General features: G+C 38.4%; 1 protein-coding gene across 5 annotated transcripts in view; it reads left to right on the top strand.

The window, feature by feature from the left end:
* The window catches only part of NFATC3 (nuclear factor of activated T cells 3), a 134217-nt gene that overhangs the window by 62268 nt on the left and 48822 nt on the right, over window positions 1-23127 (top strand). For all 5 annotated transcript variants that reach the window (XM_047710961.1, XM_047710963.1, XM_047710964.1 and 2 more), the window contains exons 4-6: window positions 5712-5911; window positions 13812-13984; window positions 16918-17058. In XM_047710961.1, the coding sequence (XP_047566917.1) occupies window positions 5712-5911; window positions 13812-13984; window positions 16918-17058 (514 nt within the window). The remainder of the gene's footprint in view (window positions 1-5711; window positions 5912-13811; window positions 13985-16917; window positions 17059-23127) is intronic.

Raw genomic sequence — 23127 nt, 5'->3', positions numbered from 1 at the left:
GTAGGCAGAGAGGCAGGCAGAGAGAGAGAGGAGGAAGCAGGCTTCCCACTGAGCAGAAAGCCCGATGCAGGGCTCGAACCCAGGACCTGGGATCATGACCTGAGCCGAAGGCAGCGGCCCAACCCACTGAGCCACCCAGGCGCCCCTAAATAAAATCTTAAAATAATAAAATTCAGGGGCTCCTGGGTGGTTCAGTGGGTTAAGCCTCTGCCTTCGGCTCAGGTCATGATCTCAGGGTCCTGGGATTGAGCCCCGCATCGGGCTCTCTGCTCAGCAGGGAGCCTGCTTCCCCATCTCTCTGCCTGCCTCTCTGCCTACTTGCGATTTCTCTCTCTGTGTCAAATAATTAAATAAAATCTTTAAAATTAAATTAAAAAGTCTTCACTAATTTCTTAAAGTTTAATACATGCCGCTTTGTTCTTTATTTTGTTGTCATCTATATAGTATTGGCTGAAGCAATGATATTCAATACGGATATTTCCATAATGGATCTTCAGTTAAAAGAGGAAGGGGTAGAGGTAGAAGACAAAGTTTCTGCCTTTTTGGAACTTAAAAGATACTGAGGAAAACAGATAATAAATCTATAACACACTTTGTAAAAAAAAGATTTATTTGCAAGAGAGAGGAAGAGAGAGAGCAAGCACACACACATGCCTAGTGAGGGGTGGAGCTGAGGGAGAGGAAGGGAGAGAATCTCAAGCAGACTCCCTGTAGAGCTGGGAGTTTGACCTGGGGCTTGATCTCAAAACCCTGAGATCATGACCTGAGCAGAAATTAAGAGTCACATACTTAACCAACTGAGCCACCCAGGTGCTCCTATAACATACTTTTTGTAGTGATCCATACTATGAAAAATTTAAAAAAGGGAAGGGGACAGTGATATTGTATTTTAGGTAGGGTGGTCTTCTCTGAGGAGCTGACCTTTGAGTATGGAACTGAAGGAGTGAGGTAATATGAAGATCAGAGGAAAGAATGTTCCAGAGTGATAAAGTATGAAATATGAAAGCCTTGAGGTTAGGAATAAGCATGGGTTTCGTCAAGCAATAAGACCAGGATGGTTAGAGCAGACTGTGGAAGGGAAAAGAGTAAGAGAAGGTAAAGCAACAAGTTAGCCAGGGCTCAAATCACATAGGCCTTATAAGTCACCACAGGGCATTTGGATTTAGTTGAGTGTTGGAAGGAAGCCATTAGAGAGTTCTGAGCAGGGCATGAAATTATCTAGTTAAAGTTTGTTCTGTCTCCTGACAGCAAATAGCCTGTATGGGAGCAAGAGCAAGAACAAGGAGAATAGTTATAAGGCTATTGCAATGGTCCAGGCTTTAATTACTTCTCTATAAATGTTACAGTCCTGAAAACCATCCTAGGTCAATTATATTACCCCAGAATAGGCAGAAATCTTCATGTCCTTTCCTGGGCTAGAGGATAATCAATTATGATGTGGCTTAGTTACAAATTCCACTATAGATTCATGAATGGACAAGGAGGGGGAGTGAAGTGTTCACCTGAAAGACCTCATATTAGACTAGAACTCCTACATACTCGAATTCTGACTACATTACATACCTAGAAACACGGATGTAGACTGGTAGCTAGTATTTATCACTGCCTACAAGACAATACTGTATTAGGCATTTTATTTATTTTTTTTTTAAAGATTTTATTTATTTATTTGTCAGAGAGAGAGAGAGGGAGAGAGAGCAAGCACAGGCAGACAGAATGGCAGGCAGAGGCAGAGGGAGAAGCAGGCTCCCCAATGAGTAAGGAGCCCGATGCGGGACTCGATCCCAGGACGCTGGGATCATGACCTGAGCCTAAGGCAGCTGCCCAACCAACTGAGCCACCCAGGCGTCCCATGTATTAGGCATTTTATATTTGATATGATGTATCAGGATAATTTATAAACCATAGTACAGAAAGAGAGGAGAATTTTTCTTAAAAGGTATTATAAAATCTCTGGCTTCAAGCTACGTGGTCTGGAACACTGTCCAGCCATCCAACCCAGTACTGCTATAGTGAAGACATCACTGACACTGTGACTCATGACCATAACTTGTTGTGGCAGTGGTAGGGACTGAGTGCTGGAAACTCCACTGCTGCCTTGAAGAGCTGGACACCTCCTCCAGTATGTGTATTGAAAAATAGACTTTATGTAACCTACATTATTATGTCTTTCCCTTGCTGGTTTAATGGATTAAAGCAGCCATGGAACAAATCTTTCTCCCAATTGGTAGCTAAAAGTAGGAGTGGAGATTACTGAGACACATCTTTCTGAAACTTGTAAGACCACCAAGTATGAGGAAACCACTATCTCAAAGCAGGGGAATCAGACTAAGGCTGCAACAAAGCCCAGACACAGCTTAAGAATTTGTTACCTGACAAAAGAAATAGCATGCTTTTTTCTAGAGGTAAATACTTCCCTACTTGAGTCTCTAGAAGTCTCTTGAATACAAAATGTTCAGGATATGTTCAGCAATACACACACAAAAAAGAAAGTGTGACCCACAATAAAAAGAAAAGCAGTTGGTAAGAGCAGGCCCAGACATGGTCTAGATTTCTCTCCATCTGTGTTGGAGTTATCAGAAAAAGTCTTTAATAATAGCCATGATAAAATGCTGAACCATCTAGTAGAAAACGTAAGCTACATATGTAAAGAGATGGAGGTATTTCAGTAGAGATATGAAAAAAAAATTTAATTGAATGGATAAGGACAAAGATACAGTATTTATATTTCTATTTCTAATATAAACAAAAATTCTTAACTAAAAACTAACAAACCATAACCAACAGCACAGTAAAGGGATCATACATCATTGCCAAGTGGAATTTATCCCAAAAATGCAAAAGGTGGCCCAACACAGGACAATCAGTTGATATGATACACCACATTTAACAGAAGGGATAAAAAATACATGATCATTTCAGTTGACACAGAAAAGGCATCTGACAAAATTTAATAGCCTTTCATTTAACCCCCCCCTACACACACACACAAACTGGGAAAGGGGGAAAATTCCTTACCATGAAAGGTCATTTATGAAAAACCCACAGCTAAAATCATACTTAATTAATGGTAAAAGCCTGAAAGCTTTCTCCTTAAGATTAGGAAGAAGGATGCTTACTTTCACCACTATTCAGCATTTGTGTTGGGAATTCTAGCCAGAACTATTAGACAATATAAGAAATAGAAGGCATTTGAATTGGAAAGGAAGAGGTAAGACTGTCTCTATTCATAGATGATATGTTCCTGTACATAGAAAATCTAAAATCATCCACAAGAAGACTACAGAGCCACTTCCGGGTGGAAGATCAGCATACGCTCAGCATTTGTGTCTCTCTGTACCACTGATGAGCAACCTGAAGAGGAAATTTAAAAAGCGATTCCATTTACAGTAACATTTAAAGGAATTAAATACTTAGGAATGAACTGAACCAAGGAGGTGTCAAAATATGTACACTGAAAACTATAAAATATTGCTGAAAGAAAAATGTAGATGGAAATATAAAAATAAAATTTAAGCATATGTAAAATAAAAATAGATATCCGTGTTTGTAGACAGGAAGCCTTAACATTATTAAGCCATCAGTACTGCCCAAAGCACTCTATAGATTCAGTGCTATACTTAGACCAAAATTCCAACTGCCTTTTTTGCTGAATGGAAAAGCATATTTTTAGATTCATATGGAACTGCGAAAGGTCTCAAATAGGCAAAACAGTCCTGAAAAAGAGTTGGAGGACTTTCCTGACTTGTAACTTACTACGAAACTATAGTATTTCAAACACTGTGGTACTGGCATAAAAACAGACCAATGAAATAGAAGACAAAGCCCCAAAATAAGCCCTTAACATATTTGGTCAGTTCATTTTCTGTAGGATGCCAGGACTATTCAGTGGGGGAAGGGACAATCTTTTCAACAAATGGTGCTGGGAAAACTGGATATCTGCATGCAAAATAATGTAGTTGATCCCTTACCTTACATCATATACAAAAATAAACTCAAAATAGATCAAGGACCTAAATGTGAGACCTAAAGCTATAAAACTCTTAGAAGGAACCATTGGGGGAAGCCTTCTTGACGTTGGATTTGGAAATGGTTTCTCAAGTATGCCACCAAAAGTATAAGCAGCAAAAGACAAAACAGATAAATTGGACTCCATCAAATTTAAAAACTTCACGTATCAAAGGACACACTACTAAGAAAGTGAAAAAAACTACAGAATGAGAGAGGATATTTGTAAATCATGTATCTGCAAGGGATTAATTCAGATTATATAAAGAACCCCCAACTCAAAAACATCAAAACAAAAACAGATATACACCCAAATGTACCCCCAAAGAATGTTGAATTTTTGGTTTTTTGTTTAAGCGGTCACTTAACTTGGTTGGAGTCAACCTGTAAAACGTGTCTCTCTGTGGTTGGTGGCAGCTCATTATCTCATTTCAGTTATGTTAGCCTTACATTCCTTGGGATCTGACATGTTCATAGGTAGTTCCCAGGTCAACCAAACGATTGGGCAAAGTTTATATATATAATTTGGAGCTTCCCTTCTCCAGGCTGTCTCCTTTCTGGGATTTCCCTCTTACTCTCCAGGAGCTGTGGTTGTCCTGTTCTTCAGGCCCTTCAGACTTTAGATTTTCTTTTCTTTTTTCTTTTTTTTTTTTTTTAAAGATTTTATTAATTTTATTTGAGAGAGAAGGAGAACACGAGTGGGGGGAAGAGCAGAGGGAAAGGCAGGTTTCCCCACAGAGCAGGGACCCCGACGTGCGGCTCTATCCCAGGACCTGAGCTGAAGACAGACACTTAATGGACTGAGCCACCCAGGCGCCCCAGACTAGATTTTCTGTAGGAGTTTCAGCCACTTTGTAAGGCATGGACTCTAGCCTTCTCTCAGGTTAAAAGCCTTTAAAACAGGAAACACACTTTTCCTTACTCTCTTCTTACATGTGTCAGTTTGCTTCCAGAATATGCTTATGTTGGTTACCCTCCATGCTTTCAAGTCATTCTTTATGTTCCAGTTTTTAATTGTTATCTGCATGATGATGAGTCATAGTAATGCTATTCAGCCATCAGATTGGATAGGGGAGTCTCCCTAAGTGCCAAATGTATACTTCTTTAGGCTCTGTTTCCTTTATTTCCCTCCTTCTTTGTGGCCACTTTTTTTTTTTTTTTTTAAACCTCCAGCACCTCCTGGTCCTCCCTCTGTACACTTATCTTTACCTCAACAATAGAGAATGTCAGGTTGCCCAGCCTATTAAGTCAGTTGAAGTTTTAAGTTTAGTAACGTATCTAATAGGCTTTTTGAGATTCTGCTAAAACAAACTGTCTCTGATTTTAATAGCCTCTTAGAGGAGCTTCCTACACACCAAAGTCTTTTAAGTCTGATCTAGACGGTTCATGTTGCCTGACAAAGAGAATCATCATTCCTTTTGGTTCTTCATAGCATTCTGTAAGAAAACTTTGTAAAATTTTTATTGTTCTAGATATTTATACAGGAGAAAGCCCTCATCCCTTTGTAACATATTCTAACATTTTATAACTCATAAACTTCTGAAATGTGGAAGATTGTTCACTTATTTTTCTTACTGTTATCTTTTTGAAATAACATTTTCTGTATCAATAATATGTTACAAATATAACAGACTTACTCTTCTAAGCTTATTGTAAATACATGGATAATGAATTGTATTTTTCCATTTGTTCTTCCTAATTAGCTCCTGGGCTATAATGAAAAGCCGATAAATCTACAGATGTTTATTGGAACAGCAGATGACCGATATTTACGACCTCATGCATTTTACCAGGTGCATCGAATCACTGGGAAGACTGTTGCTACTGCAAGTCAAGAGATAATAATTGCCAGCACAAAGGTTCTGGAAATTCCCCTTCTTCCTGAAAACAATATGTCAGCCAGGTATCTTGAAACATACCTCAAAATGGACAGTTCTTTTTTTTTTTTCCTTTTTTCCCTAAAACAACTTTCAGAAAAAAACGTATTTCTTTTTATAGTACAGAAATAAAGTACTTATTGTTCTAAATTAACTGAATAACATTATATAAATAATCGTAGTATATTTTCTAAGATTGGTAGCAAATTTCCAGAAAAGAAATTCAGTTCACCATAAGTTTATGAACCATCTAGGACCAGCCAAGCATTATATTAAACGATAGAGAAAAATATATATGGACTTTTTTCAAGTTGCTCACAGTCTAATAGGATAGACAGTAATAATTGCAATACAGTTATTAATTGTTAAATTTCCTTAAGGAAAACTTTGACCCTATCTCCAGGTGTCCTGTTTGACTCATTTCCAAACAAAATGAGGTAGCTAGCTTCTGAATGAGAATGCTTTAGAGTTTTGTTCAAGTTAGGATTATATGCAGTTTATTATATGTTAGATTGTATGTTAGAAAATGAGTGGCTTAAACACTAGACATTTAGTTTGTTATGCCACAACAGAAATACACAGGCATTTTAGGAATAGCACAATGTCTCTATAAGTCATTGGTGCTCCAAACTCTTTGTATTTTTTCTTCTCTGCTATTTTAACATGTGGCTTCTATCCCCAAGATACAGAATGGCTACTAGAGCTCTAGCCATCACAACTGTAGTCCCAGAAGGAATAAGGAGGAAGGGTAAATGAAAACTTCCATCTGAGTTAGCCTCTTTTTTATGTTATGTTGTGTTATGTTATGTTATATTATTTATATATATATATTAAGTAAGCTCTTTGCCCTATGTGGGGCGTGAAATCACAACCCTGAGACCAAGAATCACGTGCTTTACTGAGCCAGCCAGGCGCCCCCTGAATTTGCCTCTTTGAAGAGCTTGTCACGGGGAGCCTGGGTGGCTCGGATGGTTAAGTGTCTGCCATTGGCTCAGGTCATGAACCTGGGTTCCTGGGATTGAGCCCCACATCAGTCTCCCTGGTTGGCTGGGGGCCTGCTTCTCCTCTCCTACTGCTCCACCTGCTTGTGCTGTCTCTCATGCTCTCTCTCTGTGTCAAACCAATAAATAAATGTTATTTTTAAAATAAATAAAAAATAATAAAGACTTGTCGCAGAAACCTACCCAACACATTTCATCGTTCATCCTTGTATATAAGGAACATCTGGGATTTTTTGTTTTGTTTTCTTTCTACTTGAGTACATTGCTGTCTCTAACAATGAGAGAAAAGGGGGGAAAGGAAATTTAGTACGCAACTTTTAATTGGTCACAACTAGGCATTTTAAAGTTACAGTGAGGTTTGTTACATAGATTGTTTCAAACTACGGTATAGACCTTTCTTAAAATGACAGTAACATCCATTCCAGGTTATTGCGAAAACACATACATAGAATAAGATTTTGGTCTCTTGCTCTCTTCCTTTAAATTTATACTTAAATAACTTTTTGGGTAAGCTGCATATACCCCTGAAGGCATACCAATTTGTGATATAGTTCTATTATTAGAAAATAAGAATTGCTGGGCACTGTGTGGCTGAGTTGGTTAAACATCTGCCTTCAGCTCATGTCATGATCCCTGGGTCCTGGGATCGAGTCCTGCATTGGGACTGCTCCTTGGGGAACCTGCTTCTCCCTCTGCCTCTACCTCCCCTCTCTCTCCTCTCATGAATCAATAAAGAAAATCTTAAAAAAAAAAAAAAAAACTGTCTTAAGAAATAATCAGTTAGGGGCGCCTGGGTGGCTCAGTGGGTTAAGCCTCTGCCTTCAGTTCAGGTCATGATCCCAGGGTCCTGGGATTGAGCCCCGCATTGGGCTCTCTGCTTGGCGGGGAGTCTGCTTCCCCCTCTTCCTCTGCCTGCCTCTCTGCCTACTTGTGATCTCTGTCTGCCAAATAAATTAAAAAAAAAAAAAAGAAAAAGAAATAATCAGTTATTATGGCTCAGTTGGTGAAGCATCCAACTCTTGATTTTCGGCACATTGGGTTTAGTAAGGAGTCTGCTTATCCCTCTCCCTCCTCCTTTGCCCCTCCCTGTACACACATTCTTTCTGTCTAAAATAAATAAATAAAATCTTTATTTTTAAAAAAAAGGAAAAAAGAGGAAAAAAGAAAGAACTTACCTTGTTAGCTTTTTCCCCTTGTTACCTATTACTAGAAAAGACAAGTTAATATAAATTGAAATAAAACCTACTTTGTTTACATGGATGGTACTCAATAACCCAACCCAGTTCTCTGCCTCCAAGCATCCTATTTGACCCATTTTCAAATAAAGTGAAGTGGCTAACCACTGAATGAGAATGCGTGCATGTGAGCTTCTTCCCTTTTACTCTAGGATCTTACTTTTTCATTTAGCATCAAAAGCATATGAATATACAGTTGTAATAGCTGCAGAGATGAATTTAAAACTCAGTTGAACCATCTTTTTTCTAAGAACTCAAAAAATTGATCCCTAGAAGATAGTTTGCTGGCCATGTTTCCATTCGTTCTTCTGGATATTAAAAGCACTGGACTTAAATCAAATTCAATAGAAAGTCACCAGAAGCTTCTTAAACTTCTTAACTTTGTTTTGTTTTGTATTTTTTTTTTAAGATTTTATTTTTTTATTTGATAGAGAGGGAGCACTAGCAGGAGGAGCAGAGGGAGAGGAGAAACAGGCTCCCTGCTGAGCAAAGAGCCCAATGTGGGGCTCGATCCCAGGACCCTGGGATCATGACCTGACCTGAAGTCGGACGCTTAACCGTCTGAGCCACCCAAGCACCCCATACTTCTTAACTTTGTCTGAAGGATATAATAAGAAATATCCATATGAATAATTTCATAATCTGAAAAACCACTGTTAAAGATATTAGCTTTTAAGTTGGTCATTATTACATATATACATATACACAGAATCTTTTCAAGTTAAAGGGAGAAAGCTGGTATTTCCTGATGGCATGGTAGATTTTGCTTTACCAGACAAGGAGAGACATACAAAAACTTACCACATTTATTTTTTGCCTTGTTCTCCGGAAGTTCACAGTCAAGTTCAGTTATAGTAATTATAGTAATTTGTATAACCCTAAATTTGAAATATATTTATTTCCTGTTCCTTCTGTTGAAAGCTTTTTTTTTGTTTTCCTTGACCTAATTTGTATTTATGTTGTAAAATCCCTCATCCTTTCTAAAAATAATGTATAAATCAATAAACAAAAAAGAGTACACAAGTTTCTAAAATTTTCAAGAAATTGGGAAAGCTTCACATATCAATTAATGTGAGAAAATCAGCTAAACATACCTCATCTTATCCTTTTCCCATCTACTAGTATATGAAACAGGCTGTAGTCATGACTCCTGTCCCTTCCCCAAGAGGATATGGCATATGTTGCCTGCTTGGATCAGACCAGAAAGCAAAAGCTGCAGAAATACTATTGTTACTAGTTACAGCTAGTGCCCTCATCGCACCCTGTCAGGTACACCCCTGTACTTTCTCTAGCCATTCTATCCACCCTGGCCTGTTAGATTAGGGACAGGAATTCTGTAAGAAGGCTTGTGGCAACATTGTGTGTGTCCAGAAAAGGGTTGAATAAGAAGCAACTAGGAGGGGTACCTGGGTGGCTTAATTGGTGAAGCATCTGAAATTTTGATTTCAGCGCAGATTGTGATCTCAGGGTTGTGAAATTGAGCCCGGATTCAGGCTTCACACTCAGCAGGGTGTCTACTTGAGATTCTCTCTCTCCCTCTTCCTCTCCCCCTGCTTTCTCTGCTTGTGCTCACTCGCTCTCTCAAATAAATAAATCTTAAAAAACAACAAAAAGCAACTAAGAAGTTACACAAACCTAAGGAAACTTCTTCCCTGTATCTTAGCTAATAGAGCAGCTGATGAATGAGCCTGTTTTACCTAGCAACTAATTATAAGGATAAGCTACAGTTATTGAATGTAGTATAGTGTCAGATAATGGTAGATAAATAATTTGTGCATGACAAGACCATCATTGTTCAAAATAATTTATGTGTAAGTAAGTTGTAGGTATGTGTTAAATGACTCTTATTCTCTAAAAACACTTAGGTGGGGCAAGCTTGGCAGATACTCCCCTTGTTTTGCCTACTGTCCCACAGGCGTGGTCATTTCAGTCAATTTATTTTGAATGTGTAAGACTCTTTATTTAAGACCATTATACTAACTCATTTCTGTAAGCACCCTACAAGATACTTTAAATATGAGATGCCAGTATTCATTGCCTTATCCTACTCAGAACTCCTCCCTGTTTTTAAAACTAGATGAATATGGATATGGCGGTATTATACTCTGACCTAAAATATAGTTATATATTGGGGGTACCTGGGTAGCTCAATTGGTTAAGCCTCCGACTCTTGATTTCTGCTCAGGTCATGATCTCAGGGTGGTGAGATCAAACCCCGTGTTCGTCTCCACCCTAGGAGGTATTCTGCTTCTCTCCTCCTTCTCCCTCTGCCCCCTCCCCTGGCTTGTTTCTCTCTCTCTCTCAAATAAATGAATAAATCTTAAAAAGGAGGGGGACCTGGGTGATCAGTCAGTTAGGCATCTATCTGCCTTTAGCTCAGGTCATGATCCCAGGGTTCTGGGTTGGAGTCCCAACATCCGGTTCCCTGCTCAGCAGGGAGTCTGCTTCTCTCTCTGCCTCTGCCCCTTTTTCCCCCTTCCTTACCCCCCACCCCTTGTGCTATCTTGCATGCTCTCTCTCAGGTAAATAAATAAAATCTTTTAAAAAATTGAAAAGTAAATACATTTTTTTTTTTTTAAGATAAAAAATAAGGAGCTCCTGGGTGGTTCAGTCAGTTAAGTGTCTGCCTTCCAAAAGGGTCGTGGTCCCAGGGTCCACGTTGGACCCCCCCCCCCCCCGTTGGACTCTCTGCTCAGCAAGAAGCCTGCTTCTCCCTCTCACTGCAGCTCAACTGCTTGTACTTTCTCTCTCTGTGTCAAGTGGGTAAAGAAAATCTTTAAAAAAATCTTAAGGGCGCCTGGGTGGTTCAGTGGGTTAAGCCTGTCTTCGGCTCAGGTCATGGTCTCAGGGTCCTGAGATTGAGCCCCGCATCAGGCTCTCTGCTCAGCAGGGAGCCTGCTTCCCCCTCTTTCTCTGCCTGCCTCTCTGCCTACTTGTGATCTCTTTCTCTCTGTCAAATTTTTATTTAATAAATAAAATCTTTAAAAAAAAAAGATAAAAAATAAAATATAGTCATACTTGTAAACAAAATTAATAGTTATTTTTATTCCTCTGTGTGGTTTTCTTGTTGGTCCAGTCTTTTCCTGCATTTTGTAGTCAGAGGTATATTGTGGGGTTGTTTTTTTTTTTTTTTTTTTTTAAGATTTTATTTATTTATTTGACAGAGAGAGCAAGCACAGGTAGGGGAATCAGTAGAGAGAAAAGCTGTCTCCGCACTGAGCAGAGAGCCCGACGTGGGGGTCCATCCCACGACCCTGGGATCATGACTTGAGCTGAAGGCAGATGCTTATCCGACTGAGCCACCAGGTGCCCCATGTAGCCAGAGTTTTAAGATTGTCATTTCTGATGCTCATTCTATATCTTCTCTTAGAAACAGCTCTCTGCTAAAATACCTTCCCTTGGTTCATCTAAGTGTCTCAGGTCAGTAGAGCATGTGACTCTTGATTTCAGTGTTCTGAGTTTGAGCCCTATGATGGGGGTAGAGTTTAAAATAAAACAGTACATACATATATTTATATAAAATACCTTTCCTCAAAACTCAGTAAAATGGATAATCTCTGGTATTTCTCTCCTCTTAATGACTTACATTGGCATGTTAAGATGAATAATCACAGGGTGCCTGGGTGGCTCAGTTGTTAAGCATATGCCTTTGGCTTGGGTCATGATCCTAACGTTCTGGGATCAGGCCCCACACTGGGGCTTCTCCCTTTCCAGCTCCCCCGTGCTTGTGTTCCCTCTCACTATCTCTATTTGTCATAAATAAATAAAATCTTGAACAAAACAAAAAAAGATGAATATTAACTACCTCATACAATTTGATCAATACTGGTTGAGCTAAAGTGCAGGTGTTCAATATTAGTTAAATATAATTCATTATCCTTAAATGGCAAATACTTATTTTCAAAAGTGTTTCCTTTTTTTGAAATTTCTTCTGTGTCTTTCTGTTCATGAAAATATTCATCCTTTTGAGATTTTTTCTCGTGCTTTATTCCTTCTTATCTTGAGAACCTAGTTCTTTAATACTTCTTGTCCTCACAGCAACTGCTGCAGGCTCAGGGCAATGAGCACCAGTTGGTAGATAAAACAAAAGGAAGATGACAAGGAATACCACAAGAGAGAATAAACTTTAACTAGAATGTTGATTATTTAAGTTACCTGTTTGCTTTCTTCTTTAAATATGTGATTAAGGGGCACCTGGGTGGCTCAGTCGTAAGCATTTGCTGAGAGAAGAACCACAAAAACTTAGTGTGTTTATGCTACAGCTTTATTTATAACAGCAAAATACTGGAAACCCCGTTAAAGCACTGATGAAATCAATTCTGATATAGTTACATGTAGGTACCAACATGGGAAAAGGTCCTAGTAAAAAAAAAGTAAGGAGCAGGGACGCCTGGGTGGCTCAGTCGTTAATCATTTCCATTTGGCTTGGGTCATGATCCCAGGGTCCTGAGATCGAGCCCTGCATCTGGCTTCCTGCTCAGTGGGAAGCCTGCTTCTCCCTCTCCCACTCCCCCTGCTTGTGTTCCCTGTCTTGCTGTGTCTGTCATGCAAATAAATAAAATCTTAAAAAAAAATGTGAATACAAACATATCTTGTAGGTACTATTGTTTCCTACGGTGATTGTGAGTTAAGCAGCCGTACAAGTAATAAATTTTGAAGATAATGAAATGTTAGACCTTAAATACCAAAACGTTAATTTTATATGTGCATACTTTAGAAATGAATCTTAGAATCTTAGGTCTGATGGTTTGTCTTTACTAATTAACATAGCACTAGAAAAGTCTAAATATGCTATTAATGACTGATTTTTAGTCCTACAAGTGAATCTTTTCTCGCCTGGTTACTTTTATAGAATTTAACCATCTTTTTACTTTGTATTTCACTTACCTAGTTTTGTAAAACAAACCACTCTAATAATTTCGTGGCTCAAAGTAATAACTGTTCATTATTTTCATGATTCTTAAGGTTGGCTGGACTCAGCTGGTCCATTCATGTGGTGGCAGCTGGGATCACTTATGCCCCTGAATTCAGCTGGAAGCTCATCTGTGTTTCGAACATCCAAGATGGTTGGATGTGGCTGGAATAGTTGAAGATTGTCTTGGCCTTTCTTTCCAGTTTGCCAACTGGACTTCATGGTGGCTCAGGGCTCTAAGAGAGCAAAAGTGGAAGTTATGAGGCTTAAATGGTGGGCCCAGGACTTAACCCTCATAACTTCCACTGTATCAATTGGTTACATTCTGTTTGTCGAAGCAAATCATAAGACCAGCTTTCAAAGGGAGTACCTAGGTATTCCACCTCTTGATGGGAGAAGTGGCATGCAGGTACAAGAATGGGCAAGAATTATTAACAGCAATCTTTTTAGACAATCTACCACGCTTACCATTATATGTTTGTCATTGATAATATTTTTAATCTCAAAATTGACATAGGAGAATATAGCAGTCATACATTTTTTTTTTTTAAGTGGACTCCATGTCAAGGTGGGCTTGAGCTCATGACCCTGAGTTCAAGACCTGAGCTGAGATCAAGAGTCAGACACTTAACCAACTGAGCCACTGCGGCACTCCATGCATTTTTCTTTTTTGACCTGATTTTAGGTAGTGATAGTTCTTCCCCGTTAGGTTGAGCTCAGTTGTTGAGGACCACTAAATATCAGTAAGCAAGTAAAATTTGTCTGTTTTTCTCCCTAGTATTGACTGTGCAGGTATTTTGAAACTCCGCAATTCAGATATAGAACTTCGAAAAGGAGAAACTGATATTGGCAGAAAAAATACTAGAGTACGACTTGTGTTCCGTGTGCACATCCCACAGCCCAATGGAAAAGTCCTTTCTCTGCAGACAGCTTCCATACCTGTTGAGTGCTGTAAGTGAGCTTGTGATGTTTTCAGATTTTGTTTATAATAAGCCATTTTCTGTTTTGTTTATAATGTAATATTATAAAAAAGTATAAATTGAGGCACAGAGATTAGATATCTAATGTGATTTTTTTGTATGGAAACAAGCTGCTTGTTTAGGTGGGAGGAGTGCTGATTTTGGAGTTAGGAAATGGGTTCTCATGATAATTTGACCATAGGTAACTGTGCCTATAATTGTGCCTATAAACAAATTCTCTTGACCACAGTTTTCTTATCTATAAGAAAAGAAGATGGGCTTGATGACATTGAGAACCAGTTGAAGCTATGGTTCTGATACTAAGTATCCCTTGGTCACCCTTGTTTAATTAAAATGTGAGCCTTCTTTAAAAAAAAAAAAAATGTGAGGCTTCTTGTTGGAAGATGCCTATCTCTGCAAGCTGTCGTCTCAGCTAAATAAAGACTTTTAGGAGTTTATTTTTTGGTTCTTTTGCTTTATCATTAATCTATCTATATCCGATTGAGAAAATGAATTCTTCCCCCCCGCCCCCCAATTTACAAAGGCAAGAAATGAGAATAGGCCCTGGAACTTGGTGCCTACTCAAGCTCTGGAGAACTGTGAACCTCTGGCAGGTTAGCTGGTAGGACTGGAGTTTTGAGACTGCTATTTAGATGTTTATGGCATAGACTTAGAAGTGTTCTAATTCCATGTCTTAATTTTGTGTAGGAGGAAACAGGCACAAGTATCTGAAGTACTCCTTCAAGCTTATTTGCTTGCTGGTGAGAGCTGTGCCTAGAACACAGGTTTTCCTAGTGCTCTTTCAGTTTTACCATTTTATTTCTGTCAAACACATGCATTCCTGATTTGGGATCAAACTTACTGCCTATTACCTATCAAACCTATCAAACCTATTACCTTTCTGTGCTCCTTTTTGCTGTTTGTTGAATTGCACTACTACTTTATTATTTCCCGGTTGGCTTTGGGAATCACTGAGCAAATCCATGGTAATAGAATTCACTGTAGAAGTAGTTTTGTATTAATTTTAATAGACAATACAGGTATATGCTATAAAATTCAAAAAATACAGAGTGAAAACAAATTTCCAGGTCAACTATTTCCGCTTCTTAGAAGCAGCTGTCATTGCCATTGTTCTTATTGTCATCCCAGACTAGTCTGTGCCAATATAAGCGCATGTGCCTCTATTTTTTAGCAAAGTTCAATTATTTAAGTTGATAGAGTAATTCGAATTTTTGAGATGAAGTTATTATAAAATGATTTTCTATTTTTTCTTTAAGTTTATTAAATTAATATGTGATTATTGTTGCGAATATAGAAATGCAGAATGGTGCAGAGTAGTATGGAAATCTTTTGTAATACCACTGCCCTGAAGTAGTCACTATTAACCCGTTTTTTAAAATTTTCTTTTTTTTCATATATATATGAAAAAGATACATATATCTTTTAGTTGAATGTACTCGCTTATTATGCCTTTGCCATTTGTTGAACACAATTTTGCTGTTTCTTTGAATGTACCTGCGGTGGCTAGTTTCCACCATAAATATCTAAAACTTGAAATAGTCTGCATCTTAGGCCAGCCAGTGCTTGTTTTCATTTCCCTTCTCTTTGAGCCATTTGGAACATAAGTATTTTCTGAGGTCTAAGTTAGTGCTCAGTACTTTCCAAGTTGTAGTTGATCCTAAATCCCAGACCCATCTCCTATGAAAAGGGTCTGTTTTAACATTCTCTTTGAGTGGGGCAGTGATCCCAATTCACATACATTTTGTGGCTTGGTATTAAATACTTGGGAGAGCCAAGAGCCATAGTGAACTGGCTATGTGTGCTTCCTAAAGGTATTCAAGTTTAAATTTCTTTAAAATGTTCTAGCCAAACAAAACATAGCTGACCCTCAAAGCCACCAATTTTCCGCCCACGAAATAGAACTAAAAGTAGACCAGTTTTCCAGCTGTGAAGAAGAGCACATAATTCATACTTTTTATTTGTTTTAATCCAGAGAAACCTAATTAGGCATTTGGCAAGAAGAAACCTTACAGAACCTAAGCAGTCAGAAGAAGTATAATCTGTAGCTTAAAGCTCAGACAGTTAAAAAAAACAAAGAAAGAAAAGAAAACTCAAAATAGAATCTCACAAAATATAACAATTTGAAATCAGTCAATATCAGAGAAAGGTGACCAAGGTCACTGTTTATAAAAGTTGGTAATTTAAAGACTGGCCTTAAGAAAAGGCCAGTCTTTCCTTAAAGGCTTTTCTTAAAGACTGGCATTAAGAAAAACTATGTTTCACATACCCTGGCAAGAAAGAATGCAGTGCACTGTAGAAACATTTACTTCCATTTTTTAAAATTCAGTGTGTACTTCATGTATGCTTCAGTTATTTAGAAAATAGCCCAGAATGGAATCCTGTTGTCACAGTGATGACCTGTATATTTTCTTGAGGAAAGAGCTAATTTTTTTCCTTTAGAAACTTGTCTTCTTTTAATTGTATGCAATATAATTACATATGTTTGCATTGATTTGCTTTATATAGTTACATTAGATTTATCAGTTTTAGTGCTCGCTTCACCAGCACATATACTAAGATTCATCAGTTTTAATAGTTGTATGGAAAAAATGTATTGAAGATAAGCTAAAAGGAGAAAAGTGGATGAAATTAATGTTTTGAAGTCAATATGAAGTTGTAGACATTGACTAATTTTTCTTTGGTTGGTTTCTTTATAGTTCTAAGAAAATTCTTTAGAAAGAACACAAATCTAATAAATCTATTTTGTTTTCTAAATAATAGTGGATATTGCTACCATTGTCTCAGACTTTAAAAGCCCAGAGTTTGCTTCTCTTTATTTTTATTGTATAGCTTGAATTTATCATTTACGTATGGAATATTTTAAACTAATATTTTGTTTCTTCTTAACTCGTAAAAAAAAAACAGCTCAGCGGTCTGCTCAAGAACTTCCTCATATTGAGAAGTACAGTATCAACAGTTGTTCTGTAAATGGAGGTCATGAAATGATTGTGACTGGATCTAATTTTCTTCCAGAATCCAAAATCATTTTTCTTGAAAAAGGACAAGGTAAGTAAAATTTAGTTGATTGACCTCAAAATAAGGGGTAGAAGGGATAAAATAAATTATTCAGATGTTTCACTAACATTAATCACCAAATAGTTTTCCTAAAGCTACAGACATCATTTACACAGATTTTTTTTTTTTGTAAGCCATACATTTCTTAAATTTTCACATAAATGTTGAATTCTCATTAAGGATGTTCCAAAAGCAGTATTTCTGCTCCTTTGTATACATATACTACTCAAGAGAATTGACAGTATGTTGCACAGAAATGAATATTTACAGCCACATTATTCATAATAGCCAAAATGGGAACAACCCAAATGATCATAACTGTTACGTGGATAAACAAACTGGGGCCTATCCATATAATGGGATATTAATCAGCCATAAAAAAGAATAAAGTACTGATTCATAACACACCACAAATGAACCTTAAAAACATGCTAAGTGAAAGGAGTCAGCACACAATGTCCCAAGTCAGCAATCCATAAAGACAGAAAGTAGATTAGTGGTTGCCACTGGAGGGAGGGGAATGACTGTTAATGGGCATGGGGTTTCTGGAATTAGGTAGTGATGGTGGTTGTAGAGCCCTGCGAACATACTAAAAACCTCTCAATGTTATACTTTAAAAGGGTGAATTTTATGTATTTTATATAGGAATATATAAATTATGTCATTTTCAGAAATGTAGAAGGATTCTGTGACTATCGGGATGTTTGATTTAGCCCTTCTTGAGCATATTTAAAACAGTTTTCCATTAAGCTCCTGGAGGATAGGGACTACCTCTACAAAGAAACAAAAAACCAGTACCTCCCCCATCTCACACAGTGTCCCAGGAACCTGCGGGGTGGTGGAGGTGCACGAAAAAAACAAAACACTTTCCATCAATTATTCCTTCTGATTTTTTTTTTTTAAGATTTTATTTATTTATTTGACAGAGATCACAAGTAGGCAGAGAGGCAGGCAGAGATAGAGAGGAGGAAGCAGGCTCCCCACTGAACAGAGAGCCCGATGCGGGGCTCGATCCCAGGACACTGGGATCATGACCTGAGCCGAAGGCAGAGGCTTTAACCCACTGAGCCACCCAGGCGCCCCTCCTTCTGATTTTTTAAAGCATTTTTAAAGTCGTGAAATACCTTTTTATAAGAAGAATATAACAGATACTCATACCTCCTACCAAGTTTAAAGAAGTAAGACATTTATCTCTGAAGGTCTCTTGAAACCCCTTCCCAAATGGATTCTACTCCTAAATCAATCCATGTTTTTCTTTATAGTTTTATGTATTTTCTCTGGTTTTAGACTATGCATAACATCGCATGTATTCTTCTGAAAATTGCTTTTTTCAGAGGTCAACATTAATGTTTTAAGATTGTTCCATGTAATAGAAGATCTTTCATTTTCACTTCTTTATAGTTTTACTGTATGAATTGCCACAGTTTATTATGTTTCCTCACTGGATATTTGGGCTGTATCCAGTTTTTGACATTACCAAACAATAACCAGCAGTGCTGCTATGAACATTTTAGTGCTTACCACCTGGTGGACATAAATAAGAATGTCATAATTCTTTTTTTTTTTTAAAGATTTATTTATTTATTTATTTGACAGACAGAGATCACAAGTAGGCAGAGAGGCAGGCAAAGAAAGAGGAAGGGAAGCAGGCTCCCCGCTGAGCAGAGAGAGCCCAATGTGGGGCTCCATCCTAGGACCCTGGGATCATGACCCGAGCCGAAGGCAGAGGCTTTAACCCCCTGAGCCACCCAGGCGCCCCAGGAATATCATAATTCTTATATTTTGTTTATCTGGTAGGTGTAAAATGATATCTTGAACTTTGATTTTGAATTTCCCTGACATTTATTGAGGGTGTTATGGGTCATTCATGTATCCTTTTTTGTGTAATATCTGTTGGTGTTTTTTGCTCATTTTTTTTCCATTGATACAGTTTTCATTTTCTTTTTTTTTTTTTTTAAAGATTTTATTTATTTATTTGACAGAGAGAAATCACAAGTAGGCAGAGAGGCAGGCAGAGAGAGAGAGGAGGAAGCAGGCTTCCTGCTGAGCAGAAAGCCCGATGTGGGGCTCAAACCCAGGACCTGGGATCATGACCTGAGCCGAAGGCAGCGGCTTAACCCACTGAGCCACCCAGGCGCCCCCAGTTTTCATTTTCTTACTGCCTTATGAGATTGTTTATGCATTCTGGATATCAAAGTGAGTTGGTGAAGTGCCTCACTTTTTCCCACTCCTTAAGTGTGTGTCATACAATTTTACCTTCCTTTGAACGTGTAACTGAGCTCATTTCTGAAACCTTCAGGGATGGGGGCTTTGTGGGACTATTGGTTTCTGCTATAATTCTATTCATGGGTATAGGGACCATTTAAGTTTATTTCTTCTTGAGTTATTTTTTGTGATTTTTACTTTTCCAGGTTAAAAAAAAAAAAAAAAAAAAGGCAAACCTTTAGTTTGTTTCTCCTTTACTCTCACATTGTTACTACATTCACAATACTTCTGACTCCAGATGTGTGGGTTTCCCATATATCAACCAATTCTTTGAAATGAACTGGATATTCTTTTTTTTTTTTTTAAGACTTTGTTTATTTATTTACTTGACACAGAGAGACACACAAGAGAGGGGGAGTGTGAGAGGGAGAAACAGGCTCCCTGCCAAGGAGGGAGCCCAATGCGGGGCTCCATCCCAGGACTCCTGGATCATGATCTGAGCTGAAGGCAGACGCTTAACAGCTGAGCCACCCAGGTGCCCTGAACTGGATATTCTTAATTAAATTCAATTCTGACAGTATCTGGAGTTAGCTCAGACCACAGCTTAAGGGCTCCTACTTCAAATGCCAGTCGAAAGTAGTAGGTACCCAGTTGCCCACAACATCTTTCTGACTTGGCTACAAATCGGAGGTTCCCATTACCCCCATCTTGGATTTGATCATTTGGTAAAGCAGAACTCAGAGCAATACATACTTATATTTACCAGTTTACTATGTATTAGAGAATATCATAGAGGTAAACAACCAGGTGGAAGAAATCTGTGGAGTAAGGTATATGGGAATGGATGCAGAGCTTCTCTTTCTTATGGACATGCCACTATCCCAGCTACCCCCATGTGTTTTACAACCCAGAAGTTCCCCCAGTCTCTGGAGTAATTTAATATTTTTATGGAGGCTTCACCACACAGGCTTGACTGATTATTCCATTTCCAGCCCCTCTCCCCTCTCTGGAGAATGGAGGTGGGACTGAATGTTCCAAGGTTCTAATCATGGCTTGGTCTTTTGGTGACCAGCCACCATCCAGGGGCCCACCAGAAGTCACCTCCTTAGAACAAGAGATAGTGGGTGCCTGGGTGGCTCAGTGGGTTAAAGCCTCTGCTTTCAGCTCAGGTCATGATCCCAGGGTCCTGGGATCGAGCCCCGCATCGGGCTCTCTGCTCTGCAGGGAGCCTGCTTCCTCCTCTCTCTGCCTGCCTCTTTGCCTACTTGTGATCTTTGTCTGCCCAATAAATAAATAAAATCTTTAAAAAAAAAGAACAAGAGATAGTTCTGTCACTCAGGAAGTTCCAAGGGATTTAAGACCTCTGTGTCAGGAACTGGGGTCAAAGACCAAATACAGGGCTCCTGGGTGGCTCAGTTGGTCAAGCATCTGCTTTTGGCTTAGGTCATGATCCCAGAGTCCTAGGATCCAGTCCCACATCGGGCTTCTTGCTCAGCAGGGATTCTGTGCATGATCTTTCTCAAATAAATAATTAAAAATTAAAAAAAAAAAAAAGACCAAATACAAGAACAAAAGGTATTCCTTGTGCTGTTCGTATCACTTAGAAAATCATAAGAATTTTAGGAGAATTGGGATGCCTGCGTGGCTTAGTTGGTTAAACATCTGCCTTCGGCTTAGGTCATGATCTCAGGGTTCTGGGATCTAGTCCCCTGTCAGGCTTCTTGCTCAGCAGGAAGCCCGCTTCCCCCTCTGCCTGTCACACCCTCTGCTTTGGAGTGTGAGCGCTCTCTCTCTCTCTCTCTAACAAATAGAGTCTTTAAAAGAATGTTTTAAGGAACTTCAGGAGTTTTATCCCAGGAACCAGAGGCAGAGACCAATACATATTTTCGCTATTATTTCACACAAAGATTTTATTTATTTCACTCAGTTTTCAAATTTGTTTGACATTAATTTGGTTATAATACTGTATTTCTGCATCTGGAATTTTATCCCTTTTAAAAAATGTATTCTGCTATTATTTATTTGTGCCATCTCTGGTTTTTTAGCCAGGGTTTCCAGAGTACTTTGACTTTATTGATCCTTTCAGTTGGTATTTGTTTTCTGTTTCCCTAGTTTCTGTGTTTTCTTTTCTTTTCACTTTTTTGGGGCTTAATATGTTTGTTTTTCTTAATTTAAATGGTAATCTCATTTGTTTTTCATCCTTTCCTCTTTTTAAAACTTAAGTATTTAAGGCTATACATTACCTTCGTTGCCCCTTATAATTTCAACACCTATTTTTTCCCTGAATACTTTTTCTTAGGGTTTAAGTAAGTTTAAATCTTTTCATACTAAACCTTTCCCATTCTGTTGACTCTTACATCCTCATAAGCTATCATTTTATTTCTTTCATTTATCATCCAGCCTCTCAAAAAGGTAATGTTATCACCTTTATTTCCTTACCTGCTACTTACTCTTTCATTTTCTATATTGAAACATAACCTAAACTTTTGACAGCTACCCACACTTCTCCTTGACAGTCTTTTCTTCCTTGGCCTTTGTGTGATTGTATTTACCTGGTTCCTGGCACATTTTTAACTGTTCCCACTCATCTTTTTTTAATCAGTTTTTCTGGCCCTTAAATATAGATGTTTCCCAAGGTTCTCTGGTTCAGCTTTCTTTTCATTATGTTCCTTCATTCTAGGAAATTTCATCAGTCATCTTATCTCCATCTATAACCACATTATTTGTTTTAAACTTCTCTTATGTACTTTTTACCCACCAAATCCTGCATCGATGGCCCACTGATACTTAAAATAAAAAAATCACATCAGACGTAACAGACCAGTTTGTTTCACTGGGTCCCCCAACTTGATTAAAAATGTTACATCTTCCTGTTCTTAGGTGGGAAACCATATTTTTCCATGTGTTTTTCTCCTTTAAAATTCACTTCCCAGGGCCCCTGCATGGCTCACTCATTAAACATCTGCCTTCAGCTCGGGTCATGGTCCCATGGTCCTAGGATCGAGCCCCACATCAGGCTCCCTGCTTGGCAGGAAGCCTGCTTCTCCCTATCACACTTCCCCTGCTTGTGTTCCCTCTCTCACTGTCTCTCTGTCAAATAAATAAATAAAATCTTTTTAAAAATAAATAAATAAATAAATAAAATTCACTTCCTTCCAACTCCTTTGATCCTGACCCATACCTGCCTGTCTTAAAGAAGTATCAGTTCTCGGGACGCCTGGGTGGCTCAGTTGGTTAAGCAGCTGCCTTCGGCTCAGGTCATGATCCCAGCGTCCTGGGATCGAGTCCCGCATCGGGCTCCTTGCTTGGCGGGGAGCCTGCTTCTGCCTCTGCCTGCCATTCTGTCTGCCTGTGCTCGCTCGCTCTCCTCTCTCTCTGACAAATGGATAAAGTCTTTAAAAAAAAAAAAAGAAGTATCAGTTCTGTATCACAGTTTATTAATTCATCAATTATTTATGAAGCATCTGTTACGTGACGGACACTAGTCTAGGCATTGGGAATATAATGGTGAATAAAATCTTACAGTTGCTTGCTTTGATGGCCTACATTCTAGTGGGGAAGCAGACAATAAACGTAAAGATATAAGTGAACAAGATAATTCTAGATAAAGGTACTATGAATTAAGAGGGTAAAGTGATAGTAACTGAATATTGATTTATATCAGGTGGTCAAGAAAAGTCCTTCTGCAGCATTAATATTTTAAACAAAAGAAGTGGTGTAAGGAAGAGATAGTATCTCAGAGCTGCCCCTTTCTGTTATAAAAATTCATTTGTGCCTCAATATAATAAATGTATATATGTACGGCAGTTTCATTGTAGAATTCCTTTATTTTTTAGTGCTTTTAGTTTAAATTGA

This window comes from Lutra lutra, chromosome 17, assembly GCF_902655055.1.
Source record: "Lutra lutra chromosome 17, mLutLut1.2, whole genome shotgun sequence".
Lineage (NCBI taxonomy): Eukaryota > Metazoa > Chordata > Mammalia > Carnivora > Mustelidae > Lutra > Lutra lutra.
The sequence above is the reverse complement of the archived record's forward strand: the minus strand, read 5'-3'. Positions and strand labels throughout refer to the sequence as shown.